The sequence below is a fragment of the Oncorhynchus mykiss genome, chromosome 2 (assembly GCF_057628025.1).
Source record: "Oncorhynchus mykiss isolate SJ-2025 chromosome 2, ASM5762802v1, whole genome shotgun sequence".
Lineage (NCBI taxonomy): Eukaryota > Metazoa > Chordata > Actinopteri > Salmoniformes > Salmonidae > Oncorhynchus > Oncorhynchus mykiss.
Genome location: NC_143023.1, coordinates 33637503 through 33664105, shown reverse-complemented (window position 1 = coordinate 33664105; position 26603 = coordinate 33637503). Strand labels below are relative to the sequence as shown.

General features: G+C 43.7%; 2 protein-coding genes across 3 annotated transcripts; one reads left to right on the top strand and one right to left on the bottom strand.

Moving 5' to 3' along the window:
- Positions 1–71: 71 nt before the first annotated feature.
- Positions 72–8931, bottom strand: LOC110488092 (GATOR2 complex protein MIOS). 2 transcript variants are annotated; one of them, XM_021560130.3, is made up of 12 exons: positions 8635–8931; positions 7146–8023; positions 6479–6962; positions 5926–6024; positions 5481–5735; positions 4879–5048; positions 4512–4577; positions 4225–4383; positions 3777–3929; positions 3193–3397; positions 2514–2643; positions 72–1411 (listed from the first exon to the last, which is right to left on the bottom strand). In XM_021560130.3, exons 2-12 carry the CDS (start codon positions 7962–7964, stop codon positions 1321–1323), a joined length of 2631 nt encoding a protein of 876 aa, XP_021415805.3. In that variant the 5' UTR covers positions 7965–8023; positions 8635–8931; the 3' UTR covers positions 72–1320. The 2 variants fall into 2 exon arrangements, with proteins under 2 accessions (XP_021415805.3, XP_021415781.3); XM_021560106.3 differs by having other exon boundaries at positions 3181–3397; positions 8635–8906.
- Positions 8894–26493, top strand: LOC110488086 (uncharacterized). The gene is made up of 36 exons (XM_021560093.3): positions 8894–10019; positions 10430–10563; positions 16003–16571; positions 17292–17312; positions 17404–17463; positions 17638–17691; positions 17792–17836; positions 17955–17981; positions 18074–18118; positions 18222–18266; positions 19121–19174; positions 19791–19859; positions 19950–20018; positions 20220–20288; positions 20437–20505; positions 20653–20721; positions 20849–20917; positions 21053–21121; positions 21205–21276; positions 21396–21464; positions 21554–21625; positions 21711–21779; positions 21906–21974; positions 22082–22150; positions 22253–22321; positions 22458–22526; positions 22687–22755; positions 22865–22933; positions 23091–23171; positions 23256–23291; positions 23378–23414; positions 23512–23732; positions 24079–24412; positions 24669–24853; positions 25235–25508; positions 25663–26493. Exons 2-36 carry the CDS (start codon positions 10437–10439, stop codon positions 25833–25835), a joined length of 3567 nt encoding a protein of 1188 aa, XP_021415768.3. The 5' UTR covers positions 8894–10019; positions 10430–10436; the 3' UTR covers positions 25836–26493.
- The last annotated feature ends 110 nt before the right edge of the window (positions 26494–26603 follow it).

Below are 26603 nucleotides of genomic sequence, written 5' to 3'. Positions count from 1 at the left end.
GATTGAAGCAATTAGTTACTATGATTCTGTTTTCAAAAGGCAAATGCAAAAATGCTTTTAGGAGACTTGAGTTCAAGTAACTTTTTTATTCAGAACGGTACACTCCTACCAAATTTGCCAAATCCACTCCATTATGGTTCACAAAAGGGTACACCATAAAACATCCGACGCTGAGAGACAGTGGTGAAAAACAGAATACAGTAGCTCACATGCCCCCTCCCTACTCCATGACTAAGTGATTTAGCCAGCTCGGGTGCAGGCCCCTCTCACTTACAATGGTTCCCCGAGTCGAAGCAGTAGAGTCCAATGGGGGGAAGGCAGAGAAAGAAAAACACATTTACAATGCAGCTTACACATAGCCGTCCCTGTGGAGTACGTCTGGACACCCATCCCGGATTGATGTGTAGTATGCATATTTTGTGCGCGATTTTGGCCCGTGGAGAGAGGACCGAGAGCCTTCTCGCTCTCCAGCTCTCGCCCTCTTTGAGTCAATGGTGTTCAGTGGTGTTCCGGCAGCTGAAGTTCTTTATGAAGAGAACAATCTGGAGGGTCTTGTCGGAGTGCCGAGCAGCTGCTGTTTTTTCTCTGCCTCTTTTCACAAGACACAGGCCGGGAGAGGGGAGGTGAATACACAGACAACTTCCCCCCTCCCTGCCCCTGCACTGTAAGCCCTAACATACAATGTGAGATGAAGAGTGGCACAGGCCTGGGTAACCAGAAGAGAGAGAGCATTGTCAATTTGTTCTCTTTCTGTTGCCTGGGGTAACTAACTTCCTTCTTTCATCACTTTGTCAATGTTTTTCGAGATATCTCAGTCTGACTGTGACCTAGAAAGAAAGCTTGAAAAAATGTCTTAAAACATAGCTACAATATATTGGCACACAATCATATCCTTTACCTGCTGTCTGATTAAAGGAATAGGGGAAATGAAGGCTATATGCTAATGCTAGGAATTAAAGGATCATCCTGATTCAGGTTTGGTTAGAGGAGGCCGTTTATAACACAACCTTTATAATATATCCCTTTAAGGATCTCCTTAATGTCATTAGTAAGCATCAAGCCACAATCGTTCAAGACATTCATTGATTCATCAGTAACACATCTAGCCTCTCTTACCATATGATTATGAAAAGATGGTACGTTTTTATTCAACTCAAGCGATCACCCAGTGTTAACACAATTCAAGCGGCCTGTCCAGAACAGTATCCAGCAACCTGGCTTAGTCTGGGGTGTGTCGACTGGTGGGTGCCGTAGTGTAGTGAGAGTGCACAGGCAGGTTTTAGGCTGGTGGTTAGGCTGTGGACCCTACCAGAGGCCCCTCTAGTGGCTGTCTGAAGGCACCAGGTTTCCTGTGGTGTCCAGCTGCATGCACTTACAGGTGCAGGCCGACACTGGACACTCTGTATGGTCCCTATGGGGAACAGAGAGGACAACCAAAGGTTAATCAATTAACAACCATTAAAAAATGCACAAACCACCGAAAGTGTGAAACATTTCACAAAGCTACCAAATCACATACGCCGGTGTAGACCTTACCGTGAAATTCTTAGTTACAAGCCCTTAAACAACAATGCAGTTCAAGAAATAGAGTTCAGAAAATATTTACTAAATAAACTAAAGTAAAACAAATATAAAATAAAAAAGTAACAATAAAATAACGAGGCTATATACAGGGGGTACCGGTACAGAGTCAATGTGCGAGGGTACCGGTTAGTTGAGGTAATTTGTACATGTAGATAGGGGTAAAGTGACTATGCATAGATAATAAATAGCGAGTAGCAGTAGTGTAAAAACAAAGGGGGGGGTTAATGTAAATAGTCCAGGTGGCTATTTGATTAATTGTTCAGCAGTCTTATGGCTTGGATGTAGAAGCTGTTAACGAGCCTTTTGGGACTAGATTTGACGCTCCTGTACCGCTTGCCGTGCGGTAGCAGATAGAGCAGTCTATGACTTGGGTGACTGGAGTCTTTGACAATTTTTGGGGCCTCCCTCTGACACGCCTATTATATGTGTTCTGGAAGCTTGGCCCCAGTGATGTACTGGGCTGTACACACTACCCTCTGTAGCGCTTACGGTCAGATGCCGAGCAGTTGCCATACCAGGCGGTGATGCAACCGGTCAAGGTGCTCTCGATGGTGCAGCTGTAGGATCATGAGGATCTGGGGAACCATGCCAAATCGTTTCAGTCTCCTGAGGGGGAAAAGGTGTTGTCATGCCCTCTTCATGACTGTCTTGGTGTGTTTGGACCATGATAGTTTGTTGGTGATGTGAACACCAAGGAACTTGAACCTCTCGACCCGCTCCACTACAGCCCTGTCGATGTTAATTGGGGCCTGTTCAGCCCCCCTTTTCCTGTAGTCCACGATCAGCTCCTTTGTCATGCTCACATTGAGGAGAGGTTGTTGTCCTGGCACCACACTGCCAGAACATTTTACAAGACCTATGATGCATTCTGTTGACAAAACTACTCCCATACAGAAAATGTTATCTGAACGTTCCGGTAATGTTCTTACCTAAACCAGCTGAGTATGTGACCTGCATGGCCGCCATGTCGGCAGTTGTGGCACCAGGTGAACCAGTTGTTGAACTGGGCCAATTTGTTTTCCCTGGTCAGATCCACCTTCTCATCGGACTTCCCCGTGCCTGGAAAAAAACAACAGCTGTATGACTACACACTTCTAATCTAAACCATAAAATGTGAATGTTTGTTTTGCTTTTTATGTGCTTTGAGATTATTTTCCGTAATGAAAAGCGCTATACAGGTTAACTCAATTACTATTAATAATCTAGTTGATGTTTTATAAACCAACTAAAGTACAGATCAGTATCTACAATCATCACATTCATGATCTGCTTTATTTATTTTCTGTGCGATTTATATTAGTTAGTGATACAACACCATTGTATCACTAGCTAATATACTGTATGTATGCATTTCTCTCGCTCAATTACCCTAAAGTGTGTGTATGCACTTGCATTCCTATTTGCATAATAGGGTGTGTAATGAGGAAGTTAGACTGGCTGCAGAACTGTGACAGTAGGGTAAAGTTGACTTTCAACACTGATCCATGACCAGTTTTTCATTCTCTCCCCATAATGGTTATGGTTAGGGGAAGGTAAACAGATCTTAGATCTGTGGCTACAGGCAACTTCCACCCAGAGCCTATCTGTGGAGCATACCATGTCCAATACCTGGGCAGTTGGACACAGGCGTGCCCATGTTCATGAGGCAGAGGGCACAGCGGGGGAGGGGCTTCCTGCAGCCGGGGCAGCTGGTGACCTTTGACTTGGTGGGCGAGCCGCTGACCCCGTACTGGCTGAAGCCGCGGCCCTGGTGGGGCATGGCCGAACAGCTGTACGATATGGACTTCCCACAGAAGTTACAGCTCACAAACACCTGCAGCAGGCAACAACACAAAGGTCAAGTGTGATAAGGACTGGCAGGTTAAATTAGAGCAAGCAGAAGCCAACGTGAATAGGTTATATCATCGAGATCATTGTTAAGATTATGAAGCTAGAGATGAATGTAAGGGTCCAATACAGTGTATCATTATCTGGCTGACCAATGACAAATAAACAACTAGCATCACTTATTAAGCAGGATAATCATATTCATTATTGTGTTTTAAATGTATGTAAAACCTGCAAGCAAGTTGGTCACTCAGTCACATCCTCCATGTGAAGATTTATGAAGAGATAGAACAAAAGACAGAGACGTGAATAACTATGAACAACTGTCCCTCTCTTAGTGCAGTGTTCCCTTTCCCTTTCCTTGCCTGTGCCAGTGGTTTGGAGCTGGGGTCCAGCTTGCTCCTGTGGATGTCAAACTCAGCCCGTTTGTGCCAGAACCTCCATGCGTCCAGCAGGTTACGGTAGTTCTCGATCCAGCACTGGGCACGCGGGTCCTTCACCACCTCCCCTGGGGAACCCTGGGAGGGAAGAACACTTGGTAATGAAGCTCCCCTTACAGTGACAGAGCATCATTAAGCATTTGAACCCCAGCAAATCTTAACATTTCAATAAATCTAGAAGCCTGAATGTGGGAAAATCCTTGGGGAAAGATCCAACAATCGATCTTGAGGAAAACTGTCTAATTCTAGCCAACATGGGACAGATGATCAAAGTAAGAACTATAAGGTCAGTCAGCTCATTCCATTGACTTCAACCGTTCTACAGTGTGATGTCGGGCAGCGAAAGACTATTCAGCCCCTGCTCCGACCATACCTTGAGCATGCAGAAGCTAGCGGTCTGGACGTCTCCGGTCCGGTCCACGTAGCTCTCCATCAGGTCCACTCCGTCTTTGGTCAGCCCCGTCAGCAGGATCCCCTCCAGGTTCCCCACCTCCTTCATCTCACTGGTCAACTTCTCCATGTAGCGAGGCAGCTGCATAACAACACACAGAGAAAAGGAAACGCATTCCTTTCAATAGATAGAAACGGGGTAATCAGTGAAAAAAACAACTATTATAATCTATTTAGTGTATGCTGTCGTGCGTTTGCTGGAGGTCTTACCTGTGCGTCATTAAGGAACATGCATGCGAAGGCCACTCGGTCCGTTACGGCCACACTACTCTCATACTAAGGAGGGAAACACAACAAGGTGTGTATGACTGAGTTGTACTTTTTATTTTTATGTTGGAATCTTCAAACTACTATGTAAAACACTGCCCTCTTCATACTGCTGATGATATTTAAGATTAATTTCCCTGAAAACTCACTGAGGCCCCCTCGCGGTCCCTAGCCCCTTTTAACAATTCAGGTACTATAGCCCTTTGTACTTCAGTCTAACATGACAATGAATGATATAAAGGATTGGATAATGCACATAAGAATCTGGCAACTCAGTTTATATCAATGGTTTACCCCCTTCCCTGCGTACCAGTACTCCGTCGTAGGTGCCAGGCTCACTGGTGAGGAAGGCAAACATGACACACAGGTAGGGGTTCTTGAGCTGAAGCCTCAGAGAGCTGCACATCTCCCTCCACAGGGAACTCTTCTCGTCCGTGTAGCCTGACAACGCCATGGCAACCACGTTTAGGTTCAGGTCGCCTGCGAGGAAGGAAGGGTGGGGAAGTTTGGTTTATTTTGCTTGGATAGCTTGGTTTATGAAAAGCCTGGTTTATGAGCTTCCACTGTACACTACAGCCAAATCCTAACCTAATATTGGTGGGTATACTTTCTGACTGTATACTGTTTTTGTTTACAGTGGTGAAATAACAGCAGTATGTTATGGTACTTTTGCTGTGACGTGATGGAAGTGACACCTCAGGCAACAAGAGCACAGGAGAGTAATGCATGTAATGTTAACACTCAATACCTAATTAGTCTCCCTGTCAGTCTGTGACCAGGCAGTAATTAGTAGCACACTTTATGCTGTGTACAGTACATACAGTGTATATTGCAAACAAGTTCTTGAGCCCTTACAAAGAATCTTCAAAAAGTCATTACATAGCCCTGTCCCAGATGATTCCATGCCAGTACCTCGCTCAGCGGAGGCTCCCTTGTTGAGGATCTGGATGGCCCTGCGGATATCCAGGTTGAAGAGGGCCACGGCGGCCGCACGCTCCCACTCGCCCTCCCCCTCCAGGGAGCGCAGGAAGGGCTCCACGTTGATGTCGGGGCCTCGGTTGATCCAGCCGCACAGACGAAGGGCAAGGCTGCGCTCCTCGCTGTGGAACCTGGGGACGTCCGTCTGGCGGTCTGAGCCGCTCCAGCACCGCCGGTTCTCTGTAGTGCCTGGTGGAGTAGAGCAACAGATACAAATGTTACTTCAGGGGCTTTTTTCGCTCCAACGCAAAGATAAACCTAGGAAAAACACTGAAAAAGTTATATAACTTACAGTGTTACATAATACTTTCAAGGGTTCAGCCTGTATATTTAGCCTAGATATAGGCCTAAAGATGATCTATATCTTTAAGTTGCTTACCTGAGCTGGACTTGACTATGTTCTTGATGCCTGAATAGACCAGGGCCTGTTTGCTCCCCTGCTGTTTCTGCTCCACGTCTTCAGTGTACTGCTTCATGAGTGATACTTGCATAGGAAACGGAACGCTGAGACATCATAAGAACCACAGTGCAAACAGTGACATACAATATAGCAACTTAGTCTATCCTGTAGGTCAGGTGTAAGAACACAAAGACAAATGATAATTCAATGAATTACCACAGTGCAAGCAGAACACCAGGCATGTCTCTCACACAGGGACTACCTTATCTAAAATAAACAGAACAAACAGCACAAATCACACAAAGCTAGAAATGCTAAGAAAATAGTTCGCACCAGTAATGTAATAAACCAGGGGTATTCAACTCTCACCCTACGAGGTCCGGAGCCTGCTTGTTTTCTGTTCTACCTGATAATTAATCGTACCCACCTGGTGTCCCAGGTATAAATCAGTCCCTGATTAGAGGGGAACAATGAAAAAAGACAGTGGAGCTGGCTTTGAGGTCCAGTTGAGGTTGAGTGTAATAAAGGATATAGAACAGAGTGTACCACAGGGACTTGAGCTGGGGGTCGTCCCCTCCGGCCAGCAAATGGTTCTTCCACACCTGGACCGTATCATGACCGTACCTGGACTGTGCCCTCTGCCTCATCTTAGTGGCTATGTCCTTCTCTACTGTACCCTCCCCTCCCACCCCCTCGGCACACTCGTACAGGTGCCTGCCGCAGGCCCACATGAGCGAAGTGGTGGAGCTCCAGGCTAAAGAGATACGTTCGAACACTGTGAAGTCAGTCATGACGCGGTTGGCAGCCGAAACCACCACCATGCGGTTCTGGGAAGTGGGGTGCCAGGCGAAGCTGCCAATGAGACTGTTGCTGGGCTGCACGCTGCGCTCGATGATCGTGGGCTCTGTCTCGTCGCCGATGGGCGTGGGCGTATGCTGCATGTCGTAAAGGCGGATGATGTTGCTGTCACGCGTTAGCGTGGCCAACAGGCCCATACGCGTGGGGCACCAGGCCACCTGGAAATGAAAGGAAAGTGAGTTGTACATCCTTACATCCAAAACATGTAGGCTACAGCACAATTATGCATTACGCTATCACACAAAAAGTATACTTCTGATATGTGCAAGTCGATTGTACCCTGGATGGCAGGGGACAACAGAATTTCACAACAGACAAAAAAAAGCATACCATTAAGTTACCTTGGTGAGCGGCTTGGGCTGCTCGGTGAGCGTGAGCACTGGCTTCTCAAACTTGCGCAGGTCCCAGATGGCCACCTGGCCCTCGAAGAAGGAGGCCACGCGGTCGGGGAAGTGGGGGTCCACTGTCACACCCTGTATGGCCTTGGTGTTGACGAAGGTCTTCTGGCTGGTGTTGCGCAGGTCAAAGATGGCCAGGTTGCGGTGCATGCCAGCCAGGAGCAGCTTCTGGTCGCGGGGCAGCCAGCAGAGGGACAGGCAAGCATCGTTCTGGCCTAGCTCATACAGGGGCTTGGTCACCACTAGGCCAGAGTCTGTGTCTCCTGACGAGAGACGGATCTTTTCAGCGGCTTCACTAGCCTCTGGGGAGAACTTACTGCTAATGTCCCATATGAGCACTGAGAAGTCTGCTCTGTGCTTGTCCAGCCCGGCGGCTAGCCAGTTGCTGTCCACAGGGTTCCAGGCTAGGGTGTTGCATTGACGTGCATGCTTGGGCACAAACTCCTTCCCCATCAGCTCCTTGCACTTGGAGTTGTGGCTCTGGCCTAGGCTAGTGAGGACTACCCTGCCGTTAGCCTGTCCAACTGCTAGCAGACATTCAGGCTCGTGCTTTGGGTACCAGGCCACACATTTCATGTATGGGGTGTCTGAGTTGATCGCTAATAGGGTAGCAGCGGTCTCCACAGAGAGGGGGAGAGCTCCGGCTTTGGTCTCGCCGCTCCCCACAGGTCCGATGCGGTACAGTCCAAGCTCTGAGTCACAGATGACATAGCGGTCCGCGTGGTGGGGAGACCACAAAATGTCTGGCTTTGAGCCACTCATTGTTCATATGGAAGAGCTTCTGTCCGGGAGAATTCTCTTGCTGTTTACAACTTGGTATACTGGGGGAAAACAGCATTTACAGTACAGCTGAAAGTTACCAACATCTAGCAAGTAGCCACCAACATCTAGCAAGTAGTCTAGTAGTGAGCAAACTAATGTGTTTAGCCTACTTTATATAAACGAATATGTTGAGCATACTTTCTATAAACTTAGCTTAAGATATTTTACAAAATGTTGTCACAATGTAGTCAGCTACGATTATGTGCAGCACGGGAGCAACATATTAGATCGCTAACTGCTAACGTTAGCTAGTGACATGTGACAAGTGGCACAGCTAACATTTATTTAGCAATCCCAAGGCGTAAAAGAACGATAGGCCTAAATTGCAAGATGTTAATGCAACATTGTATCTAGGTAGATAGTTAATTAAACAAAAATCTGGATATAGGATACTTTGTGGCATATTTGTTAGCAAAAAAATGAAAGTCTGCTAACGTAGCTAGCTACAGTAGTTAGCTAACGTTATCTGGTTAGCTAGCTACAATTTAGTTGATATCGCAAGATTAGCTTCCCGAACTACCCATATTAAGAAAACAGATAAACCGCAAATAAACATTAGTAAATTGTGTTTCTAATAATAAAGATTTAAAAAATATTGAAAGAAACTTACACATTTCTACAGACATGTCAACATGATCAAAACTGGGTGTCCACTAGTTACCACAACTACAAAGTCAAATGGCCTATATCGTAAAATGTCATGTAAATATTTGCTTATTGGTCTTAATTTAAGGTTAGGGTTAGGCATAAAGGTAGCGGTGTGGTTAGGTTTAAACTCACATTTTAAGAAGATAAATTGTAGAAATAGGCGGGCTTTATGATTTTGTGGATGTGGTAACTTGTGGCGAACACAAACCTAAGCCGTGCTTGTTTTCATGTTACACCAAAATATTTCCCCGGGAAAAGCAGATTACTATTCGTGGGGTCCGGTTACGCACAACCCCGTTCGAATTTTGGGGAACACGGCACTGTCAATTCCTAAAGGTGGCGCTACAACCAAAAAGGTATGATATTTGGATGCTACTACATTTATATTATAGTGTAATAGTAGATATGCATGTTTAATAGGCTTTTACATCTGTTAGGTGACCAAGGGTTTTCAAACTGGGTTCCCGGGGGTCCGCAGGGAAGCGCAAGGGGTAAACGGAAAAGTTGGAGAAAGAGAAACAAATTCAGCCCCTTATTTTTCACTAAATGATGTATTTGTTTTATCAAACCTGCAGAACACAAGCTGGGACATAACAAGTTATCCCTAGTTTACCATAGTACTGACAGGTTGGCCTTATCCTGCTGTAAATCTAATTAAGTCTCATTCCACGTGGGAGTTAAATTATTCTTGAACATGCGGGGGAGCCTGTGTTCTGGTTTTATATACTGAAAAAAAACATCTGCCTGTTTTTCAAGTTAGTAGGCGTGCAAGTGGAGAAGAGGAAAATCTTAATAACATGTATCAGTTGGGATTTGAATGTACAACATCCAAACAATCACCATGCAGAAAGGTTACAAACAGTTCTAAATTGCAAATATTGGGATTCAACGTAGACTGTGGGGAAAGTGAAATGTTAAAAGAAACCACAACGTGTTTTAACTTTTTATCCTCAGCTTTTTACACCTCTATAGTTCTTAATTAAGCGTAATACGTTATAAAGAGTTCAGTCTTGTGTACACTGCCCAGAGCTACAGTATTACGCGCAATACTAAATCAAATTGTATTGGTCACATACACGTCCTATGGGTGACTACAATTTATTCCGTGTCTGTGAGTCTGTAAAACTGTGAAATTTCATAATGATACACGAAGATAATACATAGTGACGTGTAGCGCACAATAATCTACACATTCTTGCAGACGAACCGAGCGCTGTCCTTCCCGAAGCGACATCGCACTTCACGTAGTGGACTAGTCCGAACTGGTGATCAGGACGAGATGCTGCTTCCTAAACTACTCCAGATGATTATACCAAAACCGGCGGCTGTATTTAAATAAGAACTAAGGTAAGATGATAAAATCCACATTTTCAAATCAAATTACAACTTTCTAAGTAGTTGGGCAATTACTTTCTCTTGTGGAATGTAAAAAATAAAAAATTGATTACATTACACTGATGACTTTGTTCCCTAGGCAAGAAAAAAAACATAAATGATGTGGCATGTTGTTTTAGTTGGTCTGTATAAATAGTTGACAACATAACAGGAATTCATAAAGTACATTTATGTTGCCAGCTTCAGCCCATAGTTGATACAGTGACTCTGCAGATGGCTCATGTACTGTACATTGATTCTGTGCTCCAACAATTGGGGTGAGAATCAAGAATGATCGTGATTGAGTAGGAGATCGCATCCACACCTGCCATATAGAATGATGCCCCACTTGAATAAGACATGTTTTTTTCCTTTATGTTTAGGTTGTGAATGTTGAGAAAGGACAACATGGGGAAAGGAGTGGCTCTGTTCCTTCTACTGTTGGCACTTCTTCACGAGGCTATAGGCCAGAGAAGAAGAAAAGGAAAGTACAGTGTCCTCAGAGATGGAGAAAATGGTAAATGACGTCCACATGTTAGTGATGATGGTCAGTCATTGTGGCTTATCCGTTATTATTTGTATCTATATGGCTACATTACATCTGAAATAGCCCGTGCATGATAAAGGGGGGCTGAATTTACTGATTTAGCCTCTGTTTCAATTCTCCTCATTAGGAAATGCGACTGAGAACAGTTAACCATCGTTCCTTGTCATACCCTCTTTTTCCTAAATTATCTCACAAATCTTAGTTTTGGACTGACTTAATGACAAAAATGATCCTATTTACACTAGAATAAATGTTTCTGACTCATATCGATGGCACATAGGCCGTTTTCAAGAGGAAAAATTGCTTATTACATTCAGTTGCTCTTTAAGGTGTTTCTGTCTTTTCTATTAAAAAAAAAGGGTGCACAATCTGCTGGAAAAGTCAAACAACGTTCTCAGCCAACAGGAAGATTTTAATTTATTAATGTCTAAATGTCTAAATCATTGTAACAGTGATTTACTCTAAGTAGTACAGTGGATTCGGAAAGTATTCAGACCCGTTGACATTTTCCAAATGTTGTTTGTTACAGCTTTATTCTAAAATTGTTTTAAAAAATGTTTCTTCTAATAAATCTACACATAATACCCCATAATGACAAAGCAAAAATAGGTTTTTAGATTTTTTTGCAAATGTATATAAAAAAATTAACTGAAATATACATTTACATAATCAGACACTTTACTCAGTACTTTGTTGAAGCACCTTTGGCAACGATTACAGCCTTAAGTCTTCTTGGGTCTGACGCTACAAGCTTGGCACACCTGTATTTGGGGAGTTTCTCCCATTCTTCTCTGCAGATCCTCTCAAGCTCTGTCAGGTTGGATGTGGAGCGTTGCTGCACAGCTATTTTCAGGTCTCTCCAGAGATGTTCAATCAGGTTCAAGTCCGGGCTCTGGCTAGGCCACTCAAGGACATTCAGAGACTTGTCCCAAAACCACTCCTGCGTTATCTTGGCTGTGTGCTTAGGGTCGTTGTCCGGTTGGAAGGTGAAGCTTCACCCCAGTCTGAGGTCCTGAGCGCTCTGGGGCAGGTTTTCATCAAGGATCTCTCTGTACTTTGCTCTGTTCATCTTTCCCTCGATCCTGAGTAGTCTCCCAATCCCTGCCGCTGAAAAACATCCCCACAGCATGATGCTGAAATCACCATGCTTCACTGTAGGGATGGTGCCAGGTTTCCTCCAGATGTGACGCTTGGCATTCAGGCCAAAGAGTTCAATCTTGGTTTCATTAGACCAGATAATCTTGTTTCTCATGGTCTGAGATTCTTTAGGTGCCTTTTGGCAAACTCCAGGTGGGCTGTCATGTGCCTTTTACTGAGGAGTAGCTTCCTTCTGGCCACTCTACCACAAAGACCTGATTGGTGGAGTGCTGCAGAGATGGTTCTTTCTGGAAGGTTCTCCCATCCTCACAGAGGAACTCTGTAGCTCTGTCAGAGTGACCATCGGGTTCTTGGTCACCTCGCTTACCAAGGCCCTTCTCCCCCGATTGCGCAGTTTGACCGGGCACCAACTGTAGGAAGTGTCTTGGTGGTTCCAAACTTCTTCCATTTAAGAGTCATGGAAGCCACTGTGTTCTTCGGGACCTTCAATGCTGCAGAAATAATTTGGTACCCTTCCCCAGATATGTGCCTCGACACAAGCCTGTCTCGGAGCGCTATGGACAATTACTTCGACCTCATGGCTTGGTTTTTGCTCTGACATGCACTGTCAAATAGACAGGTGCACTGTCTTAAATAGACAGGTGTGTGCCTATCCAAATCATGTCCAATCAATTTAATGTACCACAGGTGGACTCCAATCAAGTTGTGGAATGGCAACAGGATGCACCTGAGCTCACTTTCGAGTATCATAGCAAAGGGCCTGAATACTTATGTAAATAAGGTATTTCTGTTTTTGCTTTGTCATTATGGAGTATTGTGTGTAGATTGATGCAAATATATATTTTTTAAATCCATTTTAGAATAAGGCTGTAATGTAAAAAAAATGTGGAAAAAGTCAAGGGGTCTGAATACTTTCCGAATGCCCTGCATACTGAACAAAAATATAAAGGCAACATGCAACAATTTCAAAGATAAGGAAATCAGTCAATTGAAAAAAACATTATTAGGCCCTAATCTATGGATTTCACATGACTGGGAATACAGATATGCATCTGTTGGTCACATATACCAACAACAAAAAAATTTAGCCGTGTGGATCAGAACCAGTGTGGCCACTGGTGTGACCACTATTTGCCTCATGCAGCTCGACACATTTCCTCCGCATAGAGTTGATCAGGCTGTTGATTGTGGCCTGTGGAATGTTGTCCTACTCCTCTTCAATGGCTGTGCGAAGTTGTTGGTTATTGGTAGGAACTGGAACACGCTGTCGTACACGTCCATCCAGAGCATCCCAAACATGCTCCATGGGTGACATGTCTGGTGAGTATGCAGGCCATGGAAGAACTGTGACATTTTCAGCTTCCAGGAATTGTGTACATATCCTTGCAACATAGGGCCGTGCATTATGACGCTGAAATTTGATGTGATGGCGGCAGATGAATGGCATGACAATGGGCCTCAGGATCTCGTCACGGTATCTCTGTGCATTCAAATTGCCAGCAATAAAATAATTTGTGTTCATTGTCCATAGCTTAGGCCTGCCCATACCATAACCCCATCACCACCCATGGGGCACTCTGTTCACAATGTTGTGTCATGACGTTGGCCTCTTTGGGTATAGCAACCCCATCCCCCTCTCCCTTGCCTCCTTCAACTAGGCTGCTGTGGTCAGAGGTCGTAAATTCCTGAGACGACCCTGCCACATGGCCACACAGTATAGAGAGAGTAGATTTTCATGGAGAACAAAGGAAATCCACAAATTTCATGTTCCGGAGAAAGTATAAAAGATCGGTGAAGAATCCAGCTACGAACTGGTCCGTTTGTCACAACTTGGGGAAGCTCATGGGAGACGGGTGTGGCCACATTACCATAACACTGTTTATATAATAGCCTCAGATATGAGGTTTACATCTAATTATTGTATAAGATGAATGAGTGAGTATGAAATTGTTTACACAAATTTACAATGTGATTTTGGACTGTTTAATGAAGGAAAACTCAAAAAGGGGATTGGAGTTAACTAAATCAGAGGACCGCCCCTGAGCCCAGTTAGGGTCATGCGTCCTGGGACAGCCCTTTTCTGCCAGTCTGAATAAAAACCCCACTCGAGTTTTCGATCAGCAGACCGAGCTTACCTCAATTACGAGATAGCTAAAGGTTGCAGACCATGTTTTTCTCCATCAGGAAGACAAAGGTGGTAGACCATTGCTGAATATTTTAACCATGCCACATGGTTAAACTCTTAGACTATCGAAACCGACAGAATAAGAACAAGTCTTTGATATTAATTACTAGTCTGCAGCTAGGAATTCGGTATCATTGAACGCGAAGAACGACACCCGCCGAAACAACGATTCTATAATGAAACGAATGAATGTCACTCTGAACTATCCACTATAACCACGACAGAGAGGGAGAGAGACGGACAATTCTACAAAATAAATACACTTTTCACCGGCGATCAAGACGACACACTGAGCGTACATATATATATTGATTGCAATTGTTCCCAAATGAGTGAGCGTTCATGGGTAAAGGATTAGCATTTCAATTGTTATAATTATCACTCTGTAGTGACTTCTTAGTCGACTCACACTTCCCCTTTTGTCTAACAAGCCGCCATGCCGGTTTAGCCCACTAGGGCACATTCTCCTATCATTTCATGTAACCACATTTACCTTGTTTGTTTGTTTGTTTGTTTATGCATTTCTGTGAATTACTTAGTTAGTAATAAATAAATGATTTTAAGACAATTGATGTATGGATGACTCATAATGAAGACTGGGTTCGTGCAGATAACCAACAATTTACGACGTTTGGAATGAGAATAATGTGAGGTAATGTAAATAAATCATTAATTTGAAGACTAATTGATCAGATAAAATATCTTAAAAGTTATTTTAGGAAATGATAACTTTATAATTTAAATATTTTTCCTTGGTGCCCCGACTTCCTAGTAATTACGGTTACATGATTAATCAGTCTAATCGCGTAATAACTAATTACAGAGAATCTTTGATAAAAACTATCAGTCTTCAGTTAATGATAGTAAAGACATGACAGTTGACATCAGCAAACCGCTTGCCCACCCGACGCCATACACGTTGTCTGGGGTTGTGAGGCTGGTTGGACGTACTGCCAAATTTCTAAAACTATGTTGGAGGCGGTTAGTAGTTTCATGAGGTGGAATAAAATATCCCAGACATTTTCCATGTGCACAAAAGGCTTATTTCTCTAAAATGTTGTGCACAAATGTGTTTACATCCCTGTTAGTGAGAATTTAAAAGTGGCCAAGATAATCCCTCCACCTGACAGGTGTGGCATATCAAGAAGCTGATTAAACAGCATGATCATTGCACAGGTGCACCTTGTGCTGTAATAACACGTTTTGTATGGAAAAACCCATTCTGATTGACTGGGCCTGGCTCCCCAGTGGGTTGGCCTGGCTCCCAAGTGGGTGGGCCTATGCCCTCTCAGGCCCACCCATGGCTGCGCCCCTGCCCAGTGAAATCAGTGGTGAAAAGTACCCAATTGTCATACTTGTAAGAGTATAGATACCTTAATAGAAAGTTACTCAAGTAAAAGTAAAAGTCACCCAGTAAAATACTACTTGAGTAAGTCTAAAAGTATTTGGTTCTAAATATACTTAAGTATGAAAAGTAAATGTAATTGCTAAAATATACTTAAGTATAAAAAGTAAAAATATAAATAATTTCAAATTCCTTCTATTAAGCAAAGCATGCAGCACCATTTTCTTGTTTAAAAAATGTATGGATGGCCAGGGGCACACTTCAACATTCAGAAATATTTTACAAAAGATGCATTTGTGTTTACTGAGTCTGCCAGATCAGAGGCAGAAGGAATGACCATGTGTTGTCTTGATTAGTGCGTGAATTGGACAATTTTCCTATCCTGCTAAGCATTCAAAATGTAACAAGTACTTTTGGGTGTCAGGGGAAAAGAATTGAGTAAAAAGTACATTATTTTCTTTAGGAATGTAGTGAAGTAAAAGTAAAAGTAGTCAAAAATATAAATAGTAGAGTACAGATACCCAAAAAAACTAAGTAGTACTTTAAAGTATTTTTACGTAAGTACTTTACACCACTGTGTGAAATTCATAGATTAGAGCCTAATTTATTCATTTTTATTGACTGATTTCCTTATGGACTGTAACTCAGCAAAAATATTAGACATTGTTGCATGTTGCATTTATATTTTTGTTCAGTATAAATGTTAATTTGCGTTTGACATTTGCCTGAAGTTTATCCAATCGATCTCCATGTGAAACACATGTATGCATCCCTCTCCCAGACATGACAACATGCTCCATGGAGGTGGCCTTCATTCTGGACAGTTCGGAGGGCGCCAAGACCTTCCTGTTCGAGAAGCAGAAGTCCTTTGTTCTGCAATTCAGCACTCGTCTCACCATGCTCCAGTTGTCTGGATGGACCCTAAAGCTGCGGATGGCTGCTCTCCAGTACAGCAGCTCTGTGTCTGTAGAGCACAGCTTCACTGCCTGGCAGGACCTGGATGTGTTCCACAGCAGAGTCAGCTCCATGGTCTACATTGGCCATGGCACCTACTCCACCTACGCCATCACCAACGCCACACAGCTCTTCACCCAGGAGACCAAGGAGGACAGCGTCAGGGTGGCGGTGCTCATGACCGACGGTGCCGATCATCCGAGGAACCCTGATGTGATCGGAGCAGCGGCGGATGCTAAGGGTAGTGGCGTGAAGCTCATTGCTATAGGGTTGTCGGACCTGGCCCGCCAGAGCCAGAACAGTGCCAAACTCCGGGCTATCGCCAGCACACCGGCCAAGCAATTCGTCCACAGTCTCACTGACCCCCAGCTAGAGGAGAAGTTACTGAAAGAGTTGGTGAGTGTTCTGTTATCAAAGTCACCCTACACTCAAGTTGAAGATGATTGGTATGCTTAACCAGGCCAGCACGGTATGGTTTGGGATCATTAGTTTGTAGTGTGAAATGGGTATGATAGTACCTTGCACACTGCCTTTTCTATATGAGTATGAGAACTTCACAGCTGTTTCCAGAGGTTTGTGAGGGTACAAAGTGAGGGTAACTAAGTTAGTTGACACACAACATCACTGTCCAACAGTACTGAGCTCCTCAAATAAACTTGTCTTGTTATCATGTCTGTGTCCTAAGCGGGGGCTCAAACCTCAATTGGCAGAATTGTTCCTGTGTGGGGAATTCTTCCCCTAATATGCATTTTCCATAAACACAGAGATGTGTCTATAGTCTAAATGAGATCAAGACCTGTCTATGGGCAAATAATAGCATAAATTATACATTTTCCAAAAATCCATCATAGTTTCTCTAATTCATAGTCATTAGCGGAGGTTTAAAAGAGAACAGCTTTATTAAGCAAAACTGACAGGAAGTGATCTAGCTTTGTATCACCTGTACCCCCTGTTGTTTTATTCTTCCTTAGAACAATGTCTTGACCATGTGTACCATTGTTCATGTACAGTAAGGCTTGCTCAGGTACAATACAATGTTCAGTCAATAGTGGTACTGTTGGAATTATTTCTAGGTAAAAACCTCACACAATCGTCTTGTATTTTCTTCCCATCCAGGGTGCAATAGCGCTTGAGGCGGTAAGTACTTCAAAACAATAAACACTACAATGCCACTGGAAGTAGCAGGTGGTGTGATAAGACTGATTTTGTATTCTTTTCATTGTATCAGTGTCCACAGGCTGAAGTGTGTTTGTGTGAAAGAGGGGAGAGAGGCCCTCCTGGAAACCCAGTGAGTACACTAGACGTTTTTTCAACAGAACATCTAGGTCTACAGTAAGGATTATGCAGTAACCCAGTATGACTGACGCACCACACAAAAAACAAAAACAAAAACCTTGTAAGAAATACAGAATACTATCATTCGACAATGACTCCATATACTAACTTATTGTGTATCGTCAAGGGTACAAAAGGAGATCCAGGATATGAAGGACCATCTGGTCCAAAAGGATCAAGGGTAAGTAGTAAAAACATAGTGATTTTCACTATTTTAACAACCTCAGTGATCTACATACAATCCTGATCTCACATTTATAACACTGTCTCAATTCTACAAGGGAGAACCTGGAGTCGGTGGCCGACCAGGAAGTGACGGTCTTGAGGTATACTATGTATTTCTTTATTCTGTCATTATTAACATCCATCTAACCGCCACATTTCCATAGTTGACTGAGATACCTTCAGTACTGGGTGTTGAACACTGTTGTTCTTACTTCACAGGGCAGTCCTGGTTATAAAGGTGACAAGGTGGGACATCTGCTTTCAAGACATTTCAGAATACAACTGTCTTGCTTAAAAGTGTTTTGCCAATGGTTGGTTGAACCCGTGCTGTATTTCAGGGGGAGATAGGAGACTGTGGCACCCCTGGGGGGAAAGGAGATGAAGTAAGTACAATGATTAATGTGCCAGTTTGGTTCAATCAACATTGTGATCTCTTCTACAATATGTGTGCCAACGGAAGCATGATGTCATCTTGTCATCTTACAGGGCCCTGGAGGACCTCCTGGCCCACGGGGACCTAGAGGAGACCAGGTACAATGTAACATTGTTGTTTTTAACTCCTTCAACACATTAACACATCTGTTTAGGACCTTGTCTTAATCATGAATGCATATGATACAGTATGTTCATCTGAAATAGGTTAATTGATTCTCAATGAATGATGCACTTTAGAACAAGGGCTGGGTACTTCTTTCACTGAGATGTTGTTTGATGACAGGGTGAAAATGAGTACAGACATTAGACGACATCTAAGTCACTCAGAGACATCCCTTATTCACTTTCATTCTCAAATATGGATAATGGAAGTTGAGTTTTGTCGTTTTCCCACCCATGCACTTATGGAATGTGAATTTTGGATTATGCCTAATCCCAATGCTAATGTGAGTATCTAAAGCAGTGAATCCAGGCTTGCAGGATATTATTCTTTTCCAGGAGCAGACTTTGTGTCGTAGGATTAGCTACTAGGACAGGGTTGCCAGTACAGTGGCACTGTTCCTCCTCACTATCAGCCCCTCGTCTGGCATGGTATCAGTGATAGTGTTGTTTTGACACCAGGCCCTGACAATGGAACGAAACTACTGCTCTGTTCTGTATAGTTCTGTGCATTTGTATTGCATTAGTTCAACTGTAAGAATTGACTACAAACTGGTACATTGTAAAATGTAAGATTTGGCAGATATCAGGGATGAGTTAGATTTTCTGGGCTATAAATTCTATACAAACAGTAGCTACATACTGTACAGTGAGAAAAAAGGCTGTTGTAGACATCATTTCACATGGACCTATTAGGATACTGCAATGGAACCAGTGCATTATATAAATCAACTTCATTGTTCTTTTATTCATTAAGGCCATTTGTGGATTTTTTTTGGTTTATTCCACAGGGTGTTAATGGACCACCCGGGGACCAGGGTCCGGAGGGCCAAACAGGACCTAAAGTAGGCACGCTGATTCTCAGCCAATGACATTCAAGGGGGCTAGGAAATCAGCCAATTACATTCATGGGTGCTACTGTATGACACTTTCGTACATGGAAACACATTTTCACACAGCATCTCTATTGTCAAAGTGTGTTGCTTGGCCAGAGAAGCCATGAGAGCCAGGTTGACCTTGCTGTCCGTTTCTATTTAAGTACCGATCCTTCACTTTCTGTCACACATTGACCAGACCTCTCAAACAAGGAAGGCCTTGGAATCAAGAGTGATTTAGAGCCACTTAGCTATTTAGCAATAAAAAATATAAAAAATCTGACATAATCAAGAACATAATGTATAGCAGAAACAAGTGACTGCTGTATTCTTCGTAAATGCCATTCTGAGATGCGTTATTGAATCCCATGAAGATCCTTTGTCTGCATTTTATTGCCACTTTCCATCCTCGTACACTTCTGTTGGAATGGATAGAGTTCCTCTGTGGAGAAGCACCGGGATAGGGTTTTCTCTTACAGTATGAACTTGGAATAGAAGTGTTTTATGACTAACTTGTTGGTGGCGTGGGTTTCAAGTAGTAGGAGTTTTGACGCATTCACACAGTGATCGTACACCTCTAACACAGGGGGACCAAGGAACCACCGGTGCATCTGGACCAGCAGGTGACATTGGCATTGGGTTCCCAGGTCCAAAGGTAACCTAATAATAACCATTACAGAGATTATGCTATACATTTACAGTTTATGTAAATAACATAAATGTTGAAATGTGTCATTGTTCTCAGGGGGCCAAAGGAATTCAGGGAAGACCAGGAACCCTTGGTCCCATTGGAATTGGAGAGCCAGGACAGCCAGTAAGTATTACTGTAGATGCCAGCTTTGGATACCTAAACAGTGATCGCTATGGGAATGTTATACATGACCCTATCCTTCAACCTCTGATTCATATGATCAGATTTGACAATGGTAACCTAAAAACTAAACTAAATGTTGCCATTTACTGGACAGCACATTTTAAAACTGAGGGTCAAAAATTAAGAAACTGTTTATTTCAGGGACCCCCAGGACTTGCTGGAGCACAGGGTAACCAGGGAGCTGTTGGGGAGGGGCTCCCTGGCTCAAAGGTGGGCAAATATTTAAGTGTCCAAGTATTATACTGTTAGGTATAACTGTACACATCCTAAAGTCAAAATGAGGTCTGGTATAAGTACAACGGGCCATTAATATGTCTTTTTTTTTATCAATGTGGACTCAAGTATCTATTTTTTTCAGGGGGATCGAGGCCATGATGGCCCCAGAGGTGAGCGTGGTCTCACTGGTGTTGGGATCAAAGGTGATAAGGTAAAGCAAGTTTAAGACTATTGGACATTACTATGTTGAGGTCTTATGTTGGTCCGTATGATGATAAATGATCAACGATCCATTGAGAATGATCCCATATTCCTTCAGTGAAATGACATTTGATGGGAGGTCTTATGTTTCTCTCAGGGAAATCCTGGACAGCTTGGATCACAAGGACCGGTGGGAATGCCAGGGGCAGGAATTCAAGGAGAAAAGGTACATTCTGATTCACCTGCAGTCAGATCCTTCTGTATAATGTCAATTTGTCTATTCTCAAACATACTGTATACTCACATATACTTATACTCATATTCCTTTTCTTCTAATGTCCCCTTAATTTCAGGGGAACCAAGGGCCAGTTGGCCCTCCAGGCCCCAGAGGGAATCCAGGTGTGGGACTTATGGGCCAAAAGGTAAGGTTGAATGTCACATGATCAAAGGGAGTCTAATGTCAGGCAAAAACGGAAGTCTTAGATCTGAATGCAAGACGCAAACGTACAGTATATTCATTAGTAGATATGATGTCACATGTACTGTTTGTTCTACAGGGAAGCCAAGGCTTCTCAGGTGAGCCTGGAATCCCAGGGGAGAGCGGTGTTGGGGAGCCAGGACCTAAAGTAAGTCTGATGGTTCAGTAAGACAGTATTTAAACCAGATCAAGTAAAACTGTGTTAATAGAGATTTGTAAATGCTCCTCTAGGGAGACCCAGGATCGGAGGGGTTGCCTGGTATTCCGGGCCTCTCTGGAGAGGATGGAGACATAGGACAGAAGGTGGGCACAGTGTGCTGTGATGCAATGTCATTATCACTAGGACAGTACATTAATGTCAGTCTGTCAACTGACATTGTTCATTGTTTACAGTATTGTGTATTTATTTCACATGGTGTCAGGGTGACATTGGGTTACATGGGCCCAGGGGACCTGATGGGGCACCCGGAAAAGGTGTCCCTGGAGAAAAGGTACAAATCAGTTATCTTAAAGCATTTTCACTATTTTAAAGGATGTATGGAAAAGATTGTCTGAAATCAAGCTGTGACTATTCTCTCAGGGGGCCCGAGGCGAGCGGGGCTCCAGGGGCCAGCTAGGGGCAGTAGGGCCTGTGGGGCCAATGGGGGCCAAGGTAAGCACATGCACAACAGTCATGCTCAACACTACTGACCCAAAGCATGGTTGGTTCTGCTGTTATAAAATGTTTCCTGTTTTAGGGTGAAGCCGGAAGTGCTGGACGAGCAGGTACAAACGGACCACCTGGGCGGGGGTTACCCGGTATCAAGGTAAGTTCTGGTGAGAAGGAACATTGACAACACTGTTGGTTACTACTTTATTAGGATATTAAAGTGTTACCATATCTTAAGGATGACGTCAGTGTTCTATTTTATGTTGGGTTGTTTTGTTTCCAGGGGGACCCTGGTGCAGTAGGCCCACCCGGACATGTTGGTGAACCAGGAATAGGAATCACGGGACCGAAGGTAATTTGATTCAGCTTCTTTCAGTTTGATTTGGGAGGTGCAAGTATTTCTCAAATGTCCAATGAACCACATAAGACCATTGGTGTGAAACCACTTTCACTTTTTAGGGTGAGAGAGGGCTACCAGGGCCCATTGGTCCACCTGGGCTTGAAGGGGAAGGCCTTCCTGGAACTCCAGTAAGTATCCCCATTTCTCTATTATTATGATCATACTCATTAATCTATGCTGACTATTCAGTATGTATACTGTATGAATAGATGTTCTGTCATGCTTATTAGGGAGCCCCTGGAGTACCAGGACTGACAGGTGAGACTGGACCAGAAGGAAAAGGTTTACCTGGTCCTAAGGTGAGTTTTCCGGTGTAATGATTGCATAAACTCTATTTAGGTCACAAAATAACCTTAACCCAATTATAGGGGCAACTTAATGTGTTTGTTTTGTGAACTCTATGTGAGTATTTAACCTGAGGATCTTTCTGTTCAGGGAGACCGGGGAACTCCAGGCCCCACAGGACTAGCTGGAGCACCAGGAGTTGGGCTAATGGGCCCCAAGGTCATAAATCCTATTCAGACCAATAATAATAATTTTTACCAATGTGTAGGAGGAGAAATTAGCCATCGTGATTTGAGTACACAGGATATCAATGATTGAACAAGATTAATAGGAACAATATGACTGGCGGAGCATCACGATGACATGATTCTCTCTGCAGGGGTCAGCTGGTCAGATTGGAGCACCGGGTCCCCAGGGACTGCCTGGAGAGGGCATTCAAGGACCAAAGGTACAGTTAAAGGACCGTTTAGTAAGCCATGTTAGGTCATGGTACAGCTAGGCATATACTAGTGCTGTGTTTCCACAGATCAAAATGCTGACTTGATTTTCCCTGATAGGGGGAGTCAGGATTCCAGGGGATCCCGGGCCCCAGGGGGCCCCCAGGACAAGGTATTCAAGGGGATAAGGTAAGAACCTCCACACAAACAACATAACATGTAGCTTAATAAATATAGAGATGTTATCCAATCTCTAATCTCGGCAGCCAGAACCAAATCCAGTCTCACAAATGGTCTTGAACTTTCCAAGTTATAGAAAAATGATTAAGTTTTGCTGTTCCTACAGGGAGACAGGGGGTTCGTGGGTGAACGAGGCAGAAAGGGGGACAGGGGAGAGACTGGAGAGACAGGAACGGCTGGACCTTTGGTACTAGTCTTACTATAAATCTGGAAAAAGCATGGACATTATGAGATGTATATATTTGTTATTGAGTGACCTCCTGAATTACAGGGCAGACTGGGAGAAAAAGGGGAACCTGGCCTAACAGTAAGTATAGTCTGTTTTGTACACTGTACCGCCGTACTGTAGTATTACAATGACTAGACACTAAAGTGTTTTACCATCTGTTACAGAGAGAGGAGGTCATCAAACTGGTCAGATCTATATGTGGTTAGTGTGGTACTGTGGTAATTCACACACCAGGTACAATACCATACCTGTAATGGCTGCTTGCAGAGACTTTCAATGAATCTATCTCTTTCCCCAGGTTGTGGGGTGAAGTGCCGTGAGAGCCCACTGGAGTTGGTCTTTGTGATTGACAGCTCAGAGAGTGTGGGCCCTGACAACTTCAACGTGGTTAAGGACTTTGTGAACGCTCTGGTCGACCGTGCCTCCGTGAGCCGGGAGACCACTCGCGTCGGGGTGGTCCTCTACAGCCACATCGACATGGTGGTGGTCAGTCTGCACCAGCAAGCCAGCCGGGACCAGGTCAAGACTATCTCAGTTTTATATTTCTCAAAACTTTATTGAATCCTCTGTAATGATAACATTCAATTCATATGACATAAAAGTTCAATGCAAGTTGATTTTCTCTCAAGCGTCCAAAATGAAAAATCTTACTCTCTAGTACAATAATCATATTTAATTTACAGCTAAGACCTGAAGCTAGTCCAATTGGACACCTTCTACAGCCGTCAAATTCAACTCTGAACTCCTGGTTCCAGATCTGTTTGTGCTGTCTTGCCAACTCTTATGGTCATTGTCACATAAGACCTCACAAACAGATCTGGGACCAGGCTACATCAGAGATGTTATAAATATTTATCACCACCAGGTGAAGAAGGCGGTCCGCACTATGACCTACCTGGGCGAAGGCACTTTCACGGGCAGCGCCATCCATCAGGCCAACCAGGTGTTCCGGGCGGCCAGGCCCGGGGTGAGGAAAGTGGCCATAGTGATCACAGATGGACAGGCGGACGAGAGGGACTCTGTGAGGCTGGAGGAGGCAGTGAAAGAGGCCAATGGCAGTAACATTGAGACGTTTGTCATCGGGGTGGTGAACCAGAGTGATCCGCTGTACGAGGAGTTTAAGAAAGAGCTCCACCTCATGGCCTCTGACCCAGACAGGGAACACGTCTACCTGATTGATGACTTCAGGACACTTCCTGGTAAGCAGGAAGTACCTTTCACTATGATGTCCATTCTTACTGAAGTTTATGTTCCCTGCAAGGAACATCTTGTAAAGCCACAGTTATATTTGAATAGTTAATGTGGGCCTAAATACTTCTAAAGCCAGAGAAACACCTGTGCTGTTAAAATTATCCAAAGAAAATTCAGTCCTAAATATCTGTACGTTTTACATAGCTGTGTCTTATTGCCTAGTCCCAATAATATTGGGGTACTGTCTTGTCTTGGCTCGTCCAGCCCTTGAGAGCAAGCTGCTGAGTCGGATCTGTGAGAGTGATGGCGGGGCCCAATTCAGCTCCATCCCTAGCTCCAGATACTCCCCCGGAACCCCTGGACAAGCCGGGATTGTCAGGGAAACCCCAGAGAGGACTGATACTGACACGCCCACTTTCAATGGAGACTTTAAAAAAACACATTTGGTGGTGAGAATGACAACACTTCCACTTTACATAATGGTTCTGTCATGATCAGAATAGGGCTGCACATTTGCAGATCTTTACAGAGCTCACTAAGCTTTGCAGTACAATAAATCATGTCATTGTAAAATATAATATTGTGAAGAAAATTAGGAGAACTCACCATAACCAAATGATTGCTAAAAAGGCCCCACATAAGGATAGTGTCTGAACTTGAATTTCTGCTAAATCAGCCATGAATTGAGTGTGTGTTGCGTCTGTGCATGCACATGTTCATTTGCAAATGCGTTCATACATGGATCTGTGTGTCACAATTTTGATTGTAATCACATACTATAGCAGATGTACAAAATACATATATCAATTTCTTTACCCTCTGTTAAACAGCCAGGTCCACCAGGAGAGTCAGACAGAGTCTTTACCCCACAGGGCTCCCAGACCGGGGACCGAGATAACTCAGAGACCTACAGGGTCCCATCCTTTGACAGGGAACCCTTCAAGCGCCTACCAGAGTTCCTTCTTCCGTCAGAGATGAAGAACCCCTCCCACAGTGTGGTCATGACGGGCTCCCAGGCCCCCACCCAGAGGCCCCTTCCCGTAGTAAAGCTACCCGGGCTCCCCCCAACCTCTCCACCTCTGCCCCAGGATGATTTAATACCGGGTGATTTGATTGATAGCATATAGCATTTTTCCAGAGCTCAAACTACTGTGCAGCCTTTGCTGATATTTCCCCATTTCCTATTCTTGTCATTTCATACAACGCTATACAGTACAAGTAAAAGCAATGTCCCCCATTTTTCTTCCTTTTTCCCCAGATGAGAGATGTGGACAGACTCTGGACCCCGGGCCTTGCAGGAATTACTTTGTGAAGTGGTACTATGACACTACGGCTAATGCCTGTGCCCAGTTCTGGTTCGGAGGCTGTCAGGGAAATCAAAACCGATTTGAGTCGGAGAAGAGCTGCAAAAAAACCTGTGTTAAGGTCTAACATACACACAGTTGTTGACTTGTTTTGAATGCTCACAAATCTACTTGACTGTATTGATAAGACATGATACATTTGGGTCAAAGGTGGGTCAATTTCAATATCAGTGCCTTACCTCTTCACCAATACTTTGACATGGGGATAGAAATGGATAGAACACTTGTCAAAGAGGTGATGTTGGGACCAAATGTTCGATCACAGTTATTTTGGATTCGTATTCCCTCGTCTTGGAACTGTTGGTGGTAACATGGCACCAATTCAATTTAACTTGAATTAAATTGAAATTATCCCCTCAGGGGCAATAAGCTATTTATATAACTCTGTATATGTGTGTCTTTGTTTTAACATAAGCTCCCTCATTTCTTGGAGGTAACTAACTGTAAGTTGAATGAGACTTAGGGCTTTTGGAAGAAGTATACAGTCAGGGAAGCATTCCATTTATTCATGTTCAAGATGGAGTAATAAGGGCAGAACCGTATTGGTTTCCAAAAACACCGTTGAACACTAAATGGTAATGTTACAAATGTGGCAGAAGTTCATAACACTAACCTTTATCTCGGATTAACGTTCCTATAAGTAACTAATTTGTATGAAAACTGACTGCTGGATATTATTGTTTATTACACTGCACAATTTCATTAAAGTTAATTAAATGAACAAAGAGAATGTCGATCATTTGAACATCCAGATATATTTGAACATTTTGTGCAATATTACACTGTTTTAATGCATTCGTGTCTGTGGTAGCAAATGTCACCAACCCCCACTCCT